Source organism: Notolabrus celidotus, chromosome 9 (genome assembly GCF_009762535.1).
Source record: "Notolabrus celidotus isolate fNotCel1 chromosome 9, fNotCel1.pri, whole genome shotgun sequence".
Lineage (NCBI taxonomy): Eukaryota > Metazoa > Chordata > Actinopteri > Labriformes > Labridae > Notolabrus > Notolabrus celidotus.
The window spans coordinates 4,900,424-4,915,817 of record NC_048280.1 but is presented as its reverse complement, the minus strand read 5'-3'; the positions used below and the strand labels follow the sequence as shown (position 1 = coordinate 4,915,817).

General features: G+C 40.3%; 1 protein-coding gene across 2 annotated transcripts in view; it reads left to right on the top strand.

Moving 5' to 3' along the window:
- The window catches only part of dmrt1 (doublesex and mab-3 related transcription factor 1), a 48,239-nt gene that overhangs the window by 1,804 nt on the left and 31,041 nt on the right, over positions 1-15,394 (top strand). For both annotated transcript variants that reach the window (XM_034691664.1, XM_034691663.1), the window contains exons 2-4: positions 18-241; positions 2,367-2,535; positions 6,108-6,265. In XM_034691664.1, the coding sequence (XP_034547555.1) occupies positions 18-241; positions 2,367-2,535; positions 6,108-6,265 (551 nt within the window). The remainder of the gene's footprint in view (positions 1-17; positions 242-2,366; positions 2,536-6,107; positions 6,266-15,394) is intronic.

The following is a 15,394-nucleotide window of genomic DNA, read 5'->3' as shown; positions in this document are numbered from 1 at the left end:
GTGCTTTTATCACATAGTAGACATGAGCAAGGCCAAGCAGAGCAAGCAGGTACCGGAGCCCACCGAACCTCTGTGCCCATCAAAAGGCCCCAAAACACCGAGGATGCCCAAGTGCTCCCGCTGTCGGAACCACGGCTTTGTGTCTCCTCTGAAGGGACACAAGCGCTTCTGCAACTGGAGGGACTGCCAGTGTCCCAAATGCAAGCTGATAGCGGAGCGGCAGAGAGTGATGGCGGCCCAGGTAACATCCTTTTATACATTTGAATGAGCGCGTGACGTTAGCTGAGAATAACGGTTCAAACGGTCAGAGGTCGTCGTGTAAATAAAATGTTAACGGTCGAGGGAAGCCAAAAATACAACATTTATTTAGAAAATACTAAATAATATCATAAATATTAACTTTTAAAATACTTTTTTTATGATATGGGCAACTTTTCTTTAATTTCTGTCGCTTTATTTCATTTATTAAACCGTGGCAATTCAGAAGTGCATCTAGCTAACCTAGCTAAATGTAAAGCATCACTCAGCTAGCTTACACACTTTTATACTGTTAATAGGTGTTTTGAATAATATCGTCACACTTGTTGCTAACAGCAGAAAGTTGATAAATACTGCTTTCCCCTCCAAGTTTGGTGTTTATTAACTTTGTTACTTTGTATTTTGCAGCATGAAGTAACATTAGAGCGTTTTACAGCCATTTGAAATATGTAAATCTATATGTGGTTCCCAAAGTGGGGTACCGGACCCCTTGGGGGGTCACAGATGACTTCCAAAAATCAATAAAAACTTAGAATGATATAAAATTGCATCTTTTATTCTTTTGTTGTAAAAACATATACAAACTTTGTAGCTAAATTTTAGATGCAACAATGTAAAACTTCATACATTATCTTCTTTACTTTGTTGCCCCATGACCCCTAAGGAAATTAAAAATTAAATTACAAAGATATCTGTAGGTTTTTGGATTGGCCTACTAGTTCTGTGAGCAGCATTTACCCACATCAGGTTAGTGGGGGTCTCCAGGCTCTGGCTCTGTTATTTTGAGGGTCACAGAATAAGAAGTTTGGGATCCCCTGTGTTAAGAGATAAGTAGCACTTTTCTGTAACTGTATAACTTGTCTAAGTGTGTGAATTGTAAAAAAATGCAGGTATATGGAAATATTAATTACTATTAATGTTATCAAATTTGTGAAATGTGTAATTTGCATACTTTTAATACAGCAAAATGTTTAAAAATGTGCTTTTCATAATTCACTCATACATAATTTGGTCTAGAACAGGGGCGTCAAACTCATTTCAGTGGGCCGGACCAGCAAATTAATAACATAATAACCTATAAATAATGAAAACTCCAAATGTTTCCCTTTGGTTTAGCGCAAAAAAGTACAAGTACATTCTGAAAATGTTCACATTTAATGAACTATCTTTTTACAAAAACGGCTGTTGTATTTTCTGCCATGATGAGTCTCATAGTGGGGTCGAATATTTTACTCTTTAAGCCCTGAAACCTGCCGCGAACACACCAAACACACAGGTTACCCATTCACCTGACACAGAGTGTGATGTTTACTGCAAAAGAACAGAGATTATAATAATAAAGAAGGTAAAGTTGATTAATTTGGACCCCTCAGCTCCAGCAGGAACAATTTGCTTGCTGGACAGTGTTGTATGCAGGGGTGTAGTGCTAGTTTTAGTAGTTACTGGATCATCTTATAGTGCTCTAAAAAGTCTTTATGAATCTCAACCGGATTATGCGAACAGCAAGTAATCTATTTTCTCACTTTGAGAAAAAAAGTCCCGGAAAAAAGTGCAGTTTGATGATTTTATTTGTCCCCCAGAGGACAAATTTAAAATAGTAGTTACTTTTATTGAAAAATTGCAGTTAATAGCTTCTCTGTAAAGTCATTCCGCCAGATTGGAACCTCTGGTGGGCAGGTTTTGGTCCACGGGCCACATGTTTGACACCCCTGGTCTAGAAAGTGTCCGATTACTCTCATGTAAATCCCCAAAAAATATTTGTACATTTTAATTTAGCCTGTTTTCTACTAAAGGGGTCAAAGGCTAAAGTAAATTCAAGTTAAAGGTTATTAAAACAATAGAAATAGAAAATAGATAAATCTCAAAGTTCGTATTTTGACTTCTTCGTGTTGAAAGAGAGAACTGTATTTTATTTAGAAAAGTAATGTGTGGACAGAACAGCAGAAAAGACTACATATTTATACATAAGCCATAGTTTGTATTTCTCATGAAAGCAATATGTTATAATTGTCTGATCATGTTTCATGTTTGTAGCATCATCAAGCAGATAATGAGTCTGTTCTGGGAAGTCAGATGATGAGAAAGATGTTGTATTTCCCTCCCTCCAGGTCGCCCTGAGAAGGCAGCAGGCTCAGGAAGAGGAGCTTGGTATTTGTAGTCCTGTGACTCTGTCCAGCTCTGAGGTGATGGTGAAGGATGAGGCAGGACCAGACTGTTTGTACTCTGTGGAGGGACGAACCCCAACACCTACCGGATCGTCTTCTCTGGCTGTCACAGGTTCAGTATTGCCAACTACATCTCTCTCACTGTCCTATGATCCCACCTGTTGGCAGGAACATGTGCAGTATGTGTTGCATCCACAGATGGGCTTTCTCAGTATAGCATACCCTTACACCAACATTATGTCTGGGTGGGACTTTCCTAAAATTAGCTAAATTATGTAGTAGAGTTGACCCATGCCCTTCACCAGGTTTTTCAACAAAAGGTCAGAGCCTACCCAGACCCCTTGTGTGTAATACACATAATTATGACAAGTTAGGGCAGGGCAATACGGACTAGAAATAAATCCGATTTTTTTCATACCAAACTCGATTTATGATTCTAATAAATGTTTCTTCTCCTTCTTAAAAAACACTGCAAATGAAAAAAGAATTACTCAAATGAAGTTTTTAGCCCCTGTGTGATTAGTTAACCTTTGTGTTCATTAGGGAAGTAAGATTTATGACGGCAGACACTTTGCAGAGCCCAGTCTGCATGGTGCGACTGTACCATATGTCTGTTGTAGTGGAATCAAAGAAAATCCCCTCCAGCTCTCTAGACATCTTTTCGGGGGTTCTGAATTACAGAAGAGGGAGGGCAACTTCAGAAAAAAAACATGTGGCCGTTTAGCACATACCTGAAGGATGAGAGTTTGAGAGCATGTGGACAAACCCGGGCTTTTCCATTGTACAACGGGAACCATATATATAGCGATATGCAGCGTACTTAATTTGAGGTCTGACTGTTCAGTTGGATCTGGTCTGCAGTATGCTGGGTCAGGCATTGAGACAACCTATGATTTAAAAAGTTAAGAAGTAGGGCTGTCAAAATTGCTCCAAAATTACGTTCGAATATTCGCTCTAAAAAACCCCATAGGTTCGAACCATTCGAATATCTATATTTGCGCATTATGTCAATAACAGGTGGACAAACTAATACAAGGAGACATAACTACTTGTATATGTATTTTTATTTCAGATATAACATGCCTAAAACATACCTACACATTACAAAACAAATAAATGACCTAATGGTCTATACCGTAACACTTTTAAGACCGGAGACCTCTCGCTCGCTTGCTGGCCCCCCTCTCTGTGTGTAATGCGCTGAGTGAGTGCTGAACAAGACTTGTGAGAGCAATTAAAGGTCCTGACTCTTGTCCCTAATATAAGCAGGCTTCATTCAGTGATTGAAGCAAATATCATTAACATTAATTGAAGTTAAAGTTAAAAACGAAAATGTAGTCCACTTACATTCTTGGCGCTTGTATAAAATAAATGAGAGGAAAAACTGCATTTTATCCCAGTGTCACTGATTGTCTGGTTCTTTTAGTCCACTGTCAATGTAGGGTCTTAGGCCTGACAGGTCATTTGCCAAAAACACAAGACAGTCCACATGTGAAGAGGCCCGATCTCTTTTTATTCACTATGTTCCCAGCGGAGGAAAAGACACGTTCAGAGCGCACTGAGGATCCGGGGACTGAAGGATTTCTCTCTGCCGTCTGCTTCACGCTGTGCATGTGTGACTCCTGTGACCTGTCCCTGACCCGTCATGCAGTGCGCCCACTCACAAAGCAGCCACCGATGTGATTTTTTCCACAGTCGAATATTAATTTTCACAATCGAATCTCCATTTTTTTTTAATATTCGAATATATATTCGAATTTGGAATATTCGTTGACAGCCCTATTAAGAAGTGGTTATTATGGAATTTAATAATTTTCACAGCACCTAAACACTGAGTGCCCCCGTCAAATACAGGAAAAAGAAGAAGCATAACGTTAGCGATGTGCATTGTGGGAAACATTACGTAAGGGAGACAGGTCTGCTGCATACTGAGAAATTTTCCCTAATCAGTCCGACACCCGGGTAGTTTCGGCGTACTGCAGATTTTGCTCTTGTTCACATACTACATACTTAATTTTGGTCAAATAAGTTCATATTGCTAGTATAGTAGGTGGTTTAAAAAAAACAGCCAAACTCTCCATTAATGCTGGCAGCCATGTTGTTGTTGTTGTTGTTGTTGTGTGTGTCTCTGTAGGAAGTAAACAACAGGGTAGGGTGTGAGTCAAGAGAGTCCGAGGGGAATGTTGGAGGAAGTTAAAGAGTAAATCCGGATACCTAAATCCTAAATCACAAATACAAATTAATCAATACAATCGATTTATCGCCCAGCCCTATGACAGCAACCTCGTACAACCCCGCTTCATAAAAGCCAAGGTGTGTTAAGTAACAGAACACAAAGACTGTTCACCTTTTCATAGCAGCAAAAGAAGTTTTAAAAGTGTTATCAGTCAGTGCATCCTGATAAACATCCCTTCCTGAACACAATGAAGAAGGAACCTTGTTTTCAGTGGTGCAGAGTTGCAGACAGTGATGGAGTAGACACAATGACATCATCAAAGAAGCGAGGATGAATCAATAAAAGAAGCATAATCTACAAAAAGCAAATTGAATGGTGTATTTGTATACGTTCTAATAGATTAGATATGGGGCAGAATAAGCACTCTGGTTACACCATCCTGAGGCACACTACAGCATGCTCTTTGAATTCACTCTCGAGTGCTGCAGAAACATCTATTATGAGAAACTGCACATATTATCAGATGAGAGACATTTTTATGGGAAATGAGTGAAAATTAAAACTGATGTGGTGGCCCGAGCATAAAAGGGCAGGACGTGGAGTCAAACAAAGATATGGTGTTCTCTGCGGGCCTGATAGCACATATGACGAGTTGACCGTGGTCAAGGCTGCCGAAGTCTTCGCTCAGATTCTGCTTTGTGCTCCTGTGAGAGTGAACTTTGGGCCTCTGGCTTGGCAACAGAGAGGGAAAGACTGAGGTGGAACAAGGAGTCGAGCACTCTGTGACTCACTGATGACAAGAATTAGAACAGGGACAACAAATGTCATTATCTTTGGCTCCTCTGGTGAACATTGTCTTCATTGTGAAAGATCACAGTCTGCCTGAGAGGAATGTGGCCTTGTTGATAAGGAGAGAACAACTGATAATAATGAGCACGATTTGATGGTCGTTTTCATCCCACAATACATCTGTACCGTGTGTTTGTGTTGTGGTGGGTGTGCTAAATTGACATCACAAACATTTGTCACCTGCAGATGGTGCTGTTGATAGTATTTTGAGTGTGATGATAAAGAATGAGCAGAAAAACCTTGTAAAGTTGAAGTGATATGTCTTCATTTCCTCTTAAATTATAAATCAAAAGAATTACTGGAAGTTTGATCTGCACAAATGAAGTAGATCTCAATGTTTCTGCTGTTTTCTTCACCAGCAAACATCACATTAAAACATAAAAGTCTTCAACGATGATCAGTGGGTCAAAATGTTGTGACTATTTAACCTTAGAATGAAACTAGCATATAAATGCAGTCCTAAGATTAATATTTGATATAACAAAAACATCAAATTAAAGCTTATGTGCCAAATTTAGTCTCATAAGATAAGTTCAAATTTCATTGATCACCTATTTGAGAAATTAGAAATGTTACAACATGTTACAAGTCAGACAGAAAAGGATAATCTTTGATGAATAGAAAATACAAACAATGATAAAATGTTTGTTTTCCTCCAGGGATTCGCTCGGCTTCGTCCCCCAGCCTGTCAGCTGGTTCCCGGGCTCACACCGAGGGACAGTCAGACCTGCTGCTGGAAACCTCCTACTACAACTTCTACCAACCTGCTCGCTACCCGACCTATTACAGCAACCTCTACAACTACCAACAATACCAGGTGACTAACAATAACTACCCTGCTTTATTATAAGTAACAGGCATGTTCCTATTTAACTACATTTTGATGGGTTCACAGTAGGTTTTTAACTGCAGTGCACAGCAATTATCCAAAGATTGTTTAATTCCTGCTTAATAATCAATACATTTGACACTCAACTCAACTCAACTCAACTTTATTTATAAAGCACTTCAAAACGACCACAGCCGGAACAAAGTGCTGTACATAAATAGACAAACAACGCAGGTATAAAAACAATTAAAACACAGGATAATAAAACAATAAAAACAATAAATCAATAAATAAAAACAAGCCATAAAACACTAAATCAGGAGCAGAGTCTCATGCAGGGTTGAAAGCCAAGGAATTATTAAGGTGAATAATGTGTAAGTGATCTTGCACCGATTATTTACCTTAATTGCGTTCAAATTTATTGATTATTAAACAGGAATTAAACAATCTTTGGATAATTTCTGGAGTGAGAAACAGCACTGCATGTAAAGTAATTCAACTTTCCCTTGAAAACTCAAGATTTACAAATATCTATTTTGAATTTTTCACAGTTGTGGTAAGAAAATAACTCCCCACAGTCACAAGAATACATTTGGAATCAGAAATTTTAGTAAAAAGCAGATTAAGATCAACAAATCTCTTCAACTAACAGTGTGTACTGATAGAGAAATTAGCTCTTCAGACCTAAACCGTTTTTTGATCCAGGCTGTAAACTTGTTTATTTCTGCTGTAAAGATTGTCTTTTTTGAATGTGTGTGTATCATAGACTATATAAATTAGGGATGCTCCGATCGATCGGCCACCGATCATTATCGGCCGATTTCTGTGAAAAAGTACGTGATCGGTGTTTGCCGATCAATGCCTTTCATTGCCGATCACAAAAAACCATCACCTGTGGCTCATACTTTGCAGCCTGCAGCCTGAAGAGGACCTGTGTGTAATGTGCCCCCTCCCCCTTTCCTTCACACTGCGCAGGCGTGCAGTGGCAAACCACAACAAACATGTCTGCCGTGTGGAACTTTTACACAGTCTGTGAGAGTGATGTAAAGTTTGCATCCTGCAACACATGCGACGAAAAAATACCTCGCAGGGGAAGCACGTTAAAAAAGCTTCAACACAACCGATTTAATAAGACATTTAAAGAACAAACACTTGGTGGAGTATGGTGAGGTTTTGAGGCAGTGAATGAAAAGAAGACAGCCGGAGCAGCATCAGTCAGACGGCAGCTAACACAGCCCACGGTGGCAACACTTGCCTGTATGAGCGTGACAGTCAGAAGGCTAAGCAAATAACCCGAAAAATAATTGAATTAATTGGGCTAGATGAGCCTTTCTCAGTGGTGGAAGACACCGGGTTCCGCCGACTGCTCTCTCACTTGGAGTCCCGCTACGTGCCACCGGGACGTAAATAATTCACAGACGTAGCGCTGTCAGAGCTCCACCAGACAGTGTACTCTCACATCGAACGTCTCCCTAAAGAAGGAATCCCATTCTCTGTAAGTTTCACGAGTTTCAAACATGGCATATTCATAAGACAAGCTTGTGAGACATATTGTCTTTTATTTATTAGACTTTCTGCACTATTTAGCCTGTTGAGAGCCTTAATGTTTCCAATCTGTTAAAGGTTGGGTTACTGATAGCAGGTACATTTAAGTGTCTCTCAGTTGTCCTTTTGACTGAATAGTTGCTGCATTGTGCCTGCAAGTTTTTTTTTTGTATTTTTTCTCTTGAAGAAGTTAGTAAAAAGACCTTTTTCTCTAAATTAAGGTGATTTTATGGTTCCTTTTTTCCCAGATGATGTAGCACTCACCATAACTAAATTGAAAAATGTACAGAAAGTCCATGTGATCGGTATCGGTGATCGGCAGTGATCGGCACTCATGGCTGATCGGAATCGGCAGCATAAAATCTGATCGGAGCATCCCTAATATAAATAATGGACGTAACCTCCGTGACGTCACCCGTCTGTTTCTGAAGCACTGTTTTGAAGCCAATTGTCGGCGGCAGCCATATTGGAAATGTTAATCTCAACCTAACTTCTGTCGAGCGAGTGTGAGGTAAAGAGGCGGGCTTTGAGCCTCCTAGCCAAGAGCTACATTGTTCCCGCCTGTCAGTCAAGTCAGCTGTGCCTCTTGTAATGGAAAACTCGTAATCTTAATATCTTTGAAATTGTGGTGTTATGAAAAATCTCACCCCCTGTACATTGTGTGCCAATAGAGAAATTAGCTACGTAGACCCAAGCCGCTTTTTGTACCAGGCTGTAAACATGTTTATTAATGGTGCAAAGATCGGCTTTTTTTAATTTGTGCGTATGTGGTTCCAGTACTTCTGGAGCCAGCCTCAAGTGGACGCTCGATGAACTGCAGTTTTTAGGATTCCACATGGGCTTCATATTTTGAGACCGGAGGTAGCCGCTTGGTTGTGAATGAATGAATGAATGAATGAATGGATGAATGAATGGATGTGTTGAATAATGAGTGGTCAAAAGATGAGAAAAGTGCAGGTCCATATATCATTTACCAGAAATCAACATGTAAATGGAAAATCAGGGGCAAGAACATATAAATGGAGAACATAAATCATCACATGTGAGAGGCTACAGTCAGGTTATGTTTTCCTTGGTAAACAATTGATCAGATATCATCCTTGATTCATTCACTGTCAAGTAAAATACTTAAGTACTTTGTGCCTGCAGAGACGAACGGCATCCTTAAATGGAAAATAGTTATACTCACAAATCAAAAGTGTACATAAACAATGAGATGAGAATTAATTATTGTGCTGAAACCCAAAAAAAAACCAAATTGTGATTTAACAAGAAAGAAAAAATGAAGGTGAGTCTGACTTGAGTTGAAGAAATGAGATACATAAGAGTGTTTTTCTTGTAATGCCAGCACTTAAGCTATACCATTAGAGACACTGGGGAGACCGCATCACACACACACACACACACACACACACACACACACACACACACACACACACACACACACACACACACACACTGATCTGTATATTCATCCTGATTTATGCTTAAATGTATCTCTACTGTGTCAAATGAAATGAGCTTGTGCGTGAAGCAAATTAGATCTATAACTCTCCTGTGATCTCAGATGAGCGGGTTTGTTTTTTTATGAAGAGCATTTGTTCATCTCTTCTCTCCTTCTCCTCGCCGCCCCCTTTTCCTCCTCCACGTTCCCCCAATAGCAACATCTAGTTTCGGGGTCACTGCCTCCGCTAACCTGCCAGCGCACGGCGGAGCCTGAATTGCAAAGGTTAATGGTATTGTCTGTCGGCAGAAGAACAAACCGCTATGCCTCAGTGCTCGAAGGAGAAAGTGAGCACATTAATGCTAATCAGTTAGCACTCTTTAGCATAATTTCGCCATCCTCCTTAGTGATTTATGATATTTTCAGTGAAGGTGTCAGGTTGAGAGGGCTACGTGCTACGGTTATTTAAATTCATGGAGCACTTTTTTTTGTTTGTGCGTGCAGAGCTGGTTATTCAAAGATAAATTTAAGTGCCACCAATACACAGTTGCACAGTATTATACTCTATGTACGGCCATAATGACACAAATGGACAATATTTCCTTAGAATGAAGAGATAAATAAAATAGAATTAAAACAAACAACTCATCTTTATTATTTTAAGTTATTAAGAAGAACTTTCCCTACTCCACTAGCTTTCCTTTTGTGTCTCCTGTCTCCTTAACCTGTCCTAAACCTCCACGATATGATGGGCTACACTTCAAACTGATGTGACTCTCCTTGAGTTACTCTATTTGATTGTGTCTCCATATTTGCTGTGGACACAGTTTTGGGCTTTACTGTCTTTTCTCAATCACTTTCATTGGGTACGTTTCTCAAGGTGGCACTCTTTTTCTTTTCTCCTTTTTAACATGTGGACAAAGTGAACATTAAAGCTGGGGTTGGTAATCAGATTTAGATACACTTTTTGTTATACTGGTTAAAATGATCTTTATGTCCTGATGGCAATCAAAACATAATGTGTTCTTAAAAAAGAGTGAAGAAAAGCTGCTATCTACAGCCGGAGTAAACCTGGGAAAACACCAACCAATCAGCCTTTTTTGGGACCCAAAATTTTAAACCATTCAAATCCCGTCCTGCTGTTCTGCCCGCCTCCTGCGCGTACATTTCCCCGGCGTGCACTCTGAGTCTCCGTCTCCTGCCTCTACTTCCCCTGACTCTACTCACTGCCCCTCTCACTCGACCTCTGGCCTGTCCCCTCTGACCCGATGAGGTGCTTTGCTCAGGACTGTAGTCCGGATCAGAGTCTAAAAAGCTCTCACCATGGGGCTCTGACAAGCAGAAGACGCTGTAGGGATGACGAGCCGATTCGTGAACATGTTGAGCTTTAATAACCGGTCACTGTCGGCCGTGATCACGACAACCAACAAAACAACAATCAATGTTTGAATGAATGAAGAACTTCTCCTCTTGTCTCTCCTCTCTCCCGCTCACACATTCTACACCTCTCCTGATGCCTTCACTGACCGTCAACACTGTAGGAATTAAGAACATCTACACTGAACACGTTTAACAAACAGTAGAGTTGATACAGTATTATATATGTGTTATAACTTTTCTCCTGATATCGTGTCACCAGTACAACTGGATAATGCTAGCATGACAGTTGTGAGTACTAACAGCAGCCATGTTTGTTTGTGTTTTTAACTTTCACTATGATAATGTTTTGGTGAGGACCGGTTTTGAATCAGTCACCATCATATGGTCGCAAGTCAGCGGCGCTCGTGCATGTGAGCGGGGGGGGGGGGGGGGGGCGTCGTTTTGGAGGAGCTCTGAGGGAGGAGGGGAGGGGTTAGACGGAGTCATGAGGAAATGCTACATTCAAATTCATGCTAGTTTTCCGAGACTGCCAACCCTAGCTTTAAGTTTATATCATTTTATCATTTATAGGGTATATAATAATTATTTAAAAAAACATTTAAACTGGAGTCACCACCCACTACATGTTAATTATTTTGCTCCAGATAAACCTTGCGACAATAATAATAAATAATAATTAATAGGACTTATGTTGTTATATTAAGTTATTTATAAAATAAGATTTTTTTGACTTCTTGTCTTTATTAGATAGGACAGCTGAAGAGAGACAGGTAATGTGAGGAGTGGGGGAGGACATGCGGGAGATGGTCGCGGCCGGGAGTCGGCAAGGACTACAGTCTCTGCATGTGGGGCGCTTAGACTGCTAGGCCATCAGCACCCCTATATAGAACTTTTCTAAGCACTCAAAGAGCCTTTACAGTAATTGGGAAAAAATTGAAAGAAAAAGAAATAAAATACAAAAAAACAGTTTTGAACGTCAGTGCAAAAGAAAAGCCAAAATTGTTTGGTTTGGTCACATTTTTACCTCAAAGCAATACCTGAAACCAGGAAGTGTTCTTTGTTTTGACCCTTTTTCCCCATGCAGTCTATGACGGACTTCAAGTAGCCGTGAATCAAGAGCTTTCCCAGAATCAGAAATACTTTATTTATCCCAGGGGGAAGAAGTGAGCTGGATCCTGTACACTGGTGTGACCAATATTTTAGTATAAACGGCAGAGAGAGGTACTGAATAGTGTTACAATTACCCAGAAGAAAGCGACTGCTGTGCTGCCAAAGCATGCTAGATACATAGTGAGGAAGAGTCTAGCAGCATCACTTCATATGAGCTTTTATGATAAATCAGTTGCACAGAAATTGCACATTGTGGTACCTCTTTCCTCAGTTGTTTCAGATGCATATGCCATTTTCACCTGCAGCAAGTTCAGCAATCATAATTCCTTTTGAACCAAAGTATCATGTTGTCTCAGTGTAGTGATCTCAAGCTTTCCCACCTCTTAATCGAAACCCACAAGTCAGCGCTGCGGTCTTTATCAGCACGAGGCCATCTACCTCGTCCTCTGCTCTCCTGTGCACTCAGTGGTGCTTGGCTGTCATGCAGGTGGATGATGATAAAATAAGGGTGGTGAAGAGCTTCCAGACAGGTGATGGTGCCAGATAAGAAGACGACAGACCCTCTCAGGGAGGTGAGGAAGCCCCCCCAGGAGCATGCAGATGAGTTTAGGGAAAGAACAGACACATCTCTCAAAGGGGGTTCTTTTTTTTAAGCTTATTAAATGTTGTCAAGTAGCTAACAATGGTTTTCTCTCCACAACCAATAACTTAAACTCGATCTACCCAGTAAAGGTGCAATGAGAATGCGAGTACAGGCAATGCTCTGTGGTGATGCTTGTGTGTAAACCCTCATGAACCCTCGGTGTAAGACAAACCTTGCCACCCACTCTGTTGGGAGTAGGTGTGTTGCAGCACACAGGATTTATGGTTCAACTCAGTCACGGGTCACTGCTGTATGATTTTGGTACAAACACAAGATTGAATTTCCTTTTCCTCCATTTTCAAAAACACTTAACAGTCGCTCTGAGGCCATCCATGGTTTAGCAATTTTGCCATCGAGGGCAGAGATTTGAGACTCTGTGGATGTAAACCAGCAGTACTGTGGAGCCAATCTCAGAGACTCTCAGCCTTTCACATTATTGTAGCATATTTGAAGTGGTATGCAATCCCAAGGAACTGGTTATCAGTTTGGCCTTTGCCTACTGGAACACAGAGAGGAGAGCTGCAGCCATCCCACACTCTTTAATCTGCCTCTAGTAGCAAAACCCATGCTCAGCTTCTTTTTTTTTTTTTTTTACCCATTACATTCGTCAACTTCTTGATCAGTGTTTCTTTAATTTACTGGAAAAAACAGGATGCCCTCTCTAAAAATAAGGACACTAAGAGGATTATCCCATGAGATTAAAGCCTTATCTTAAAGTAGCAACTTTGGGGGATCCTCCTTTTTCCTTTATAGGCAACTAAAAAGAAAGAATCAAAAGACACATAACCTCTCAGCTGGAGCGATGTGTAACCAGCACAGGCATCTGGATGTTGGTCTGCAAGAAGGCAAGTTTATTTATAAAGCACCATTCACTCAAAGAGCAATTCAGAGTGCAGAGTTCAAAACAAAACAAAAACCAGGACAGTAACAATCAACAAACACAGACAGCAAACACTTCAAGCACTAAAATTTTATATGTGGCCAGTTATGTTTGATCTACTCTCTCCCTCTGTACTCTTGTAACTTAACATACACAGGAAATAGTGCTGGGTCTTATTATTTATTTAAATTAGGAGGGATTTTTCTAGATGATCTACCCCCCTTCACCGCTCTGAAGTCAGTAACTTACAGAGTCTCACTGTCCCGCCGGACATAGAATCACAACTGATCTTGTCTTAACCGAAATGAACCCTTTAACCATTCGATTCCTCCAAGCGGCAACCTCCAGTCTAAAAATATGAGTCCAATGCAGAACTGCTAAAAACTGCAGTTCATTGAGGATCCGCTTGAGGCTGGCTCCGGAAGTACCGGCAACCACACACACACCAAACCTCAGCATAGGATAGACAATTACAAAACAAAACACGGACAGACAAAATCAAGACTAACAAAGCACAGGCAAAGATATTGAGATTACGAGTCTTCCAATGAGAGGCACAGCTGACTTAATTGACAGGCGGGAACACTGCAGCTGTTGACTAGAAGGCTCAAAGCCCGCCTCTTTACGTCACAATCGCTCGACAGCAGCAATATTGCGATTAGGCCAGCTGAGGTACGTCTGCTCCACAGGTCCCCGCTAAATGGAAGAGTCCACCTTTAATTACCAGGGGAGATTTAATTACCACTTTAAGGAGATTTAACACTTCAAGAGCTGTTCTCAGAATTACATTCAATAAGTTTATATTTATATCAAAATAGGATATATGAGACACTATTTTTACGGGATACAGGAACATATTGTAAAATTAGACATTGAGCACCCCCATGGTTTGAATGGAATGATCCACCTTTCATATGCAAATATTCGACTTTGAGATTGGCAGTCGACTAAGGCTTGTTAGAACGAATCGTCCAATATTCGACTATTTGGGGTCACCCCTAGCAGAGTCACAGCCGAAGCTGGCTCAGACTTCTTGACTACCCGTATTCCAAACATCTAATAGATCCAATATCATAATTAATTCTTCTGTTTACAAACCAATGAATTTACTTGTTTCGGAACATCCCTAATAAATATATACATGCAATTAGTTTCCAAACCTACTGAACCAAGCTTAAACCAAGAGTATGTATCGTCTACATTATGTGTCTTTCAATTAAATCCACAAAACAACTCCAAAAACGACTAGATGGGTGGTATTGTTCTACCTCTTAACGAAGCTATGATTGTCTTCATCCCAGCAGTATACATTAATGGAGGTGTATAACTATCACATTCACTCAGTGCAGCTCTGTAATCACTTGATGTGAACCCTTTTTTTTTGTGAACAAGGCACAACTTGTCTTTTGTGAGCAACTTCCACAAAGACAGTTTTGTTTGGAGCTGTGTGTGTGTCCTGCAAACCGTAAGCTTTGTGCACTCTCAGTTCTCCAGTCCAATCTCTGTTGTATTTTTCACAGCCTAATACAGGAGCCGAGTGTAGCTTAAATAACAGTTTATAAAGCTGTCGGAGAATTGATGGTGTGGACAATACGGGTGACATATTACAGGCTGACAGAAATCAAATTCCATAAAAGTGAAATTGAAAACCCTCCGTGAGGCGGCCTTGCTGCTGAGTAGACAGCTCGTTTTAAAGTTTTCAGAGGACTAGAGAAAACCAGCGTGGCATGTTGCAGACCATTTTTAGTGCAGACCACAGACCTGTGAATTCATATACTACTAATTCTCTGTCATGTATTATTTTATTCCCCATATTTCCTCCTATGGTTTTAAAGTGTTGCCTGTAAACACCTGAAGCCTGATTCGCAGGTTTGTACAGTCAAACAGGAATAGAGACATAGAGCAGCAGCAATGATTGTGATTATGTTTTAAAGATTTTAGCTGAAGAAATGATAGAATTTGAACAACACAGGTGCTGCTGGGAATATTATGCTTGAATGATGTGTAACTAAAAGGAACTACATGATATAGTCAGCGCTGAGAGTGGATTTACACAGGGTTTGTTTATTTAGCATCATAATATGAAAGGGAGTAACCCGGGACTTCCATCAGATC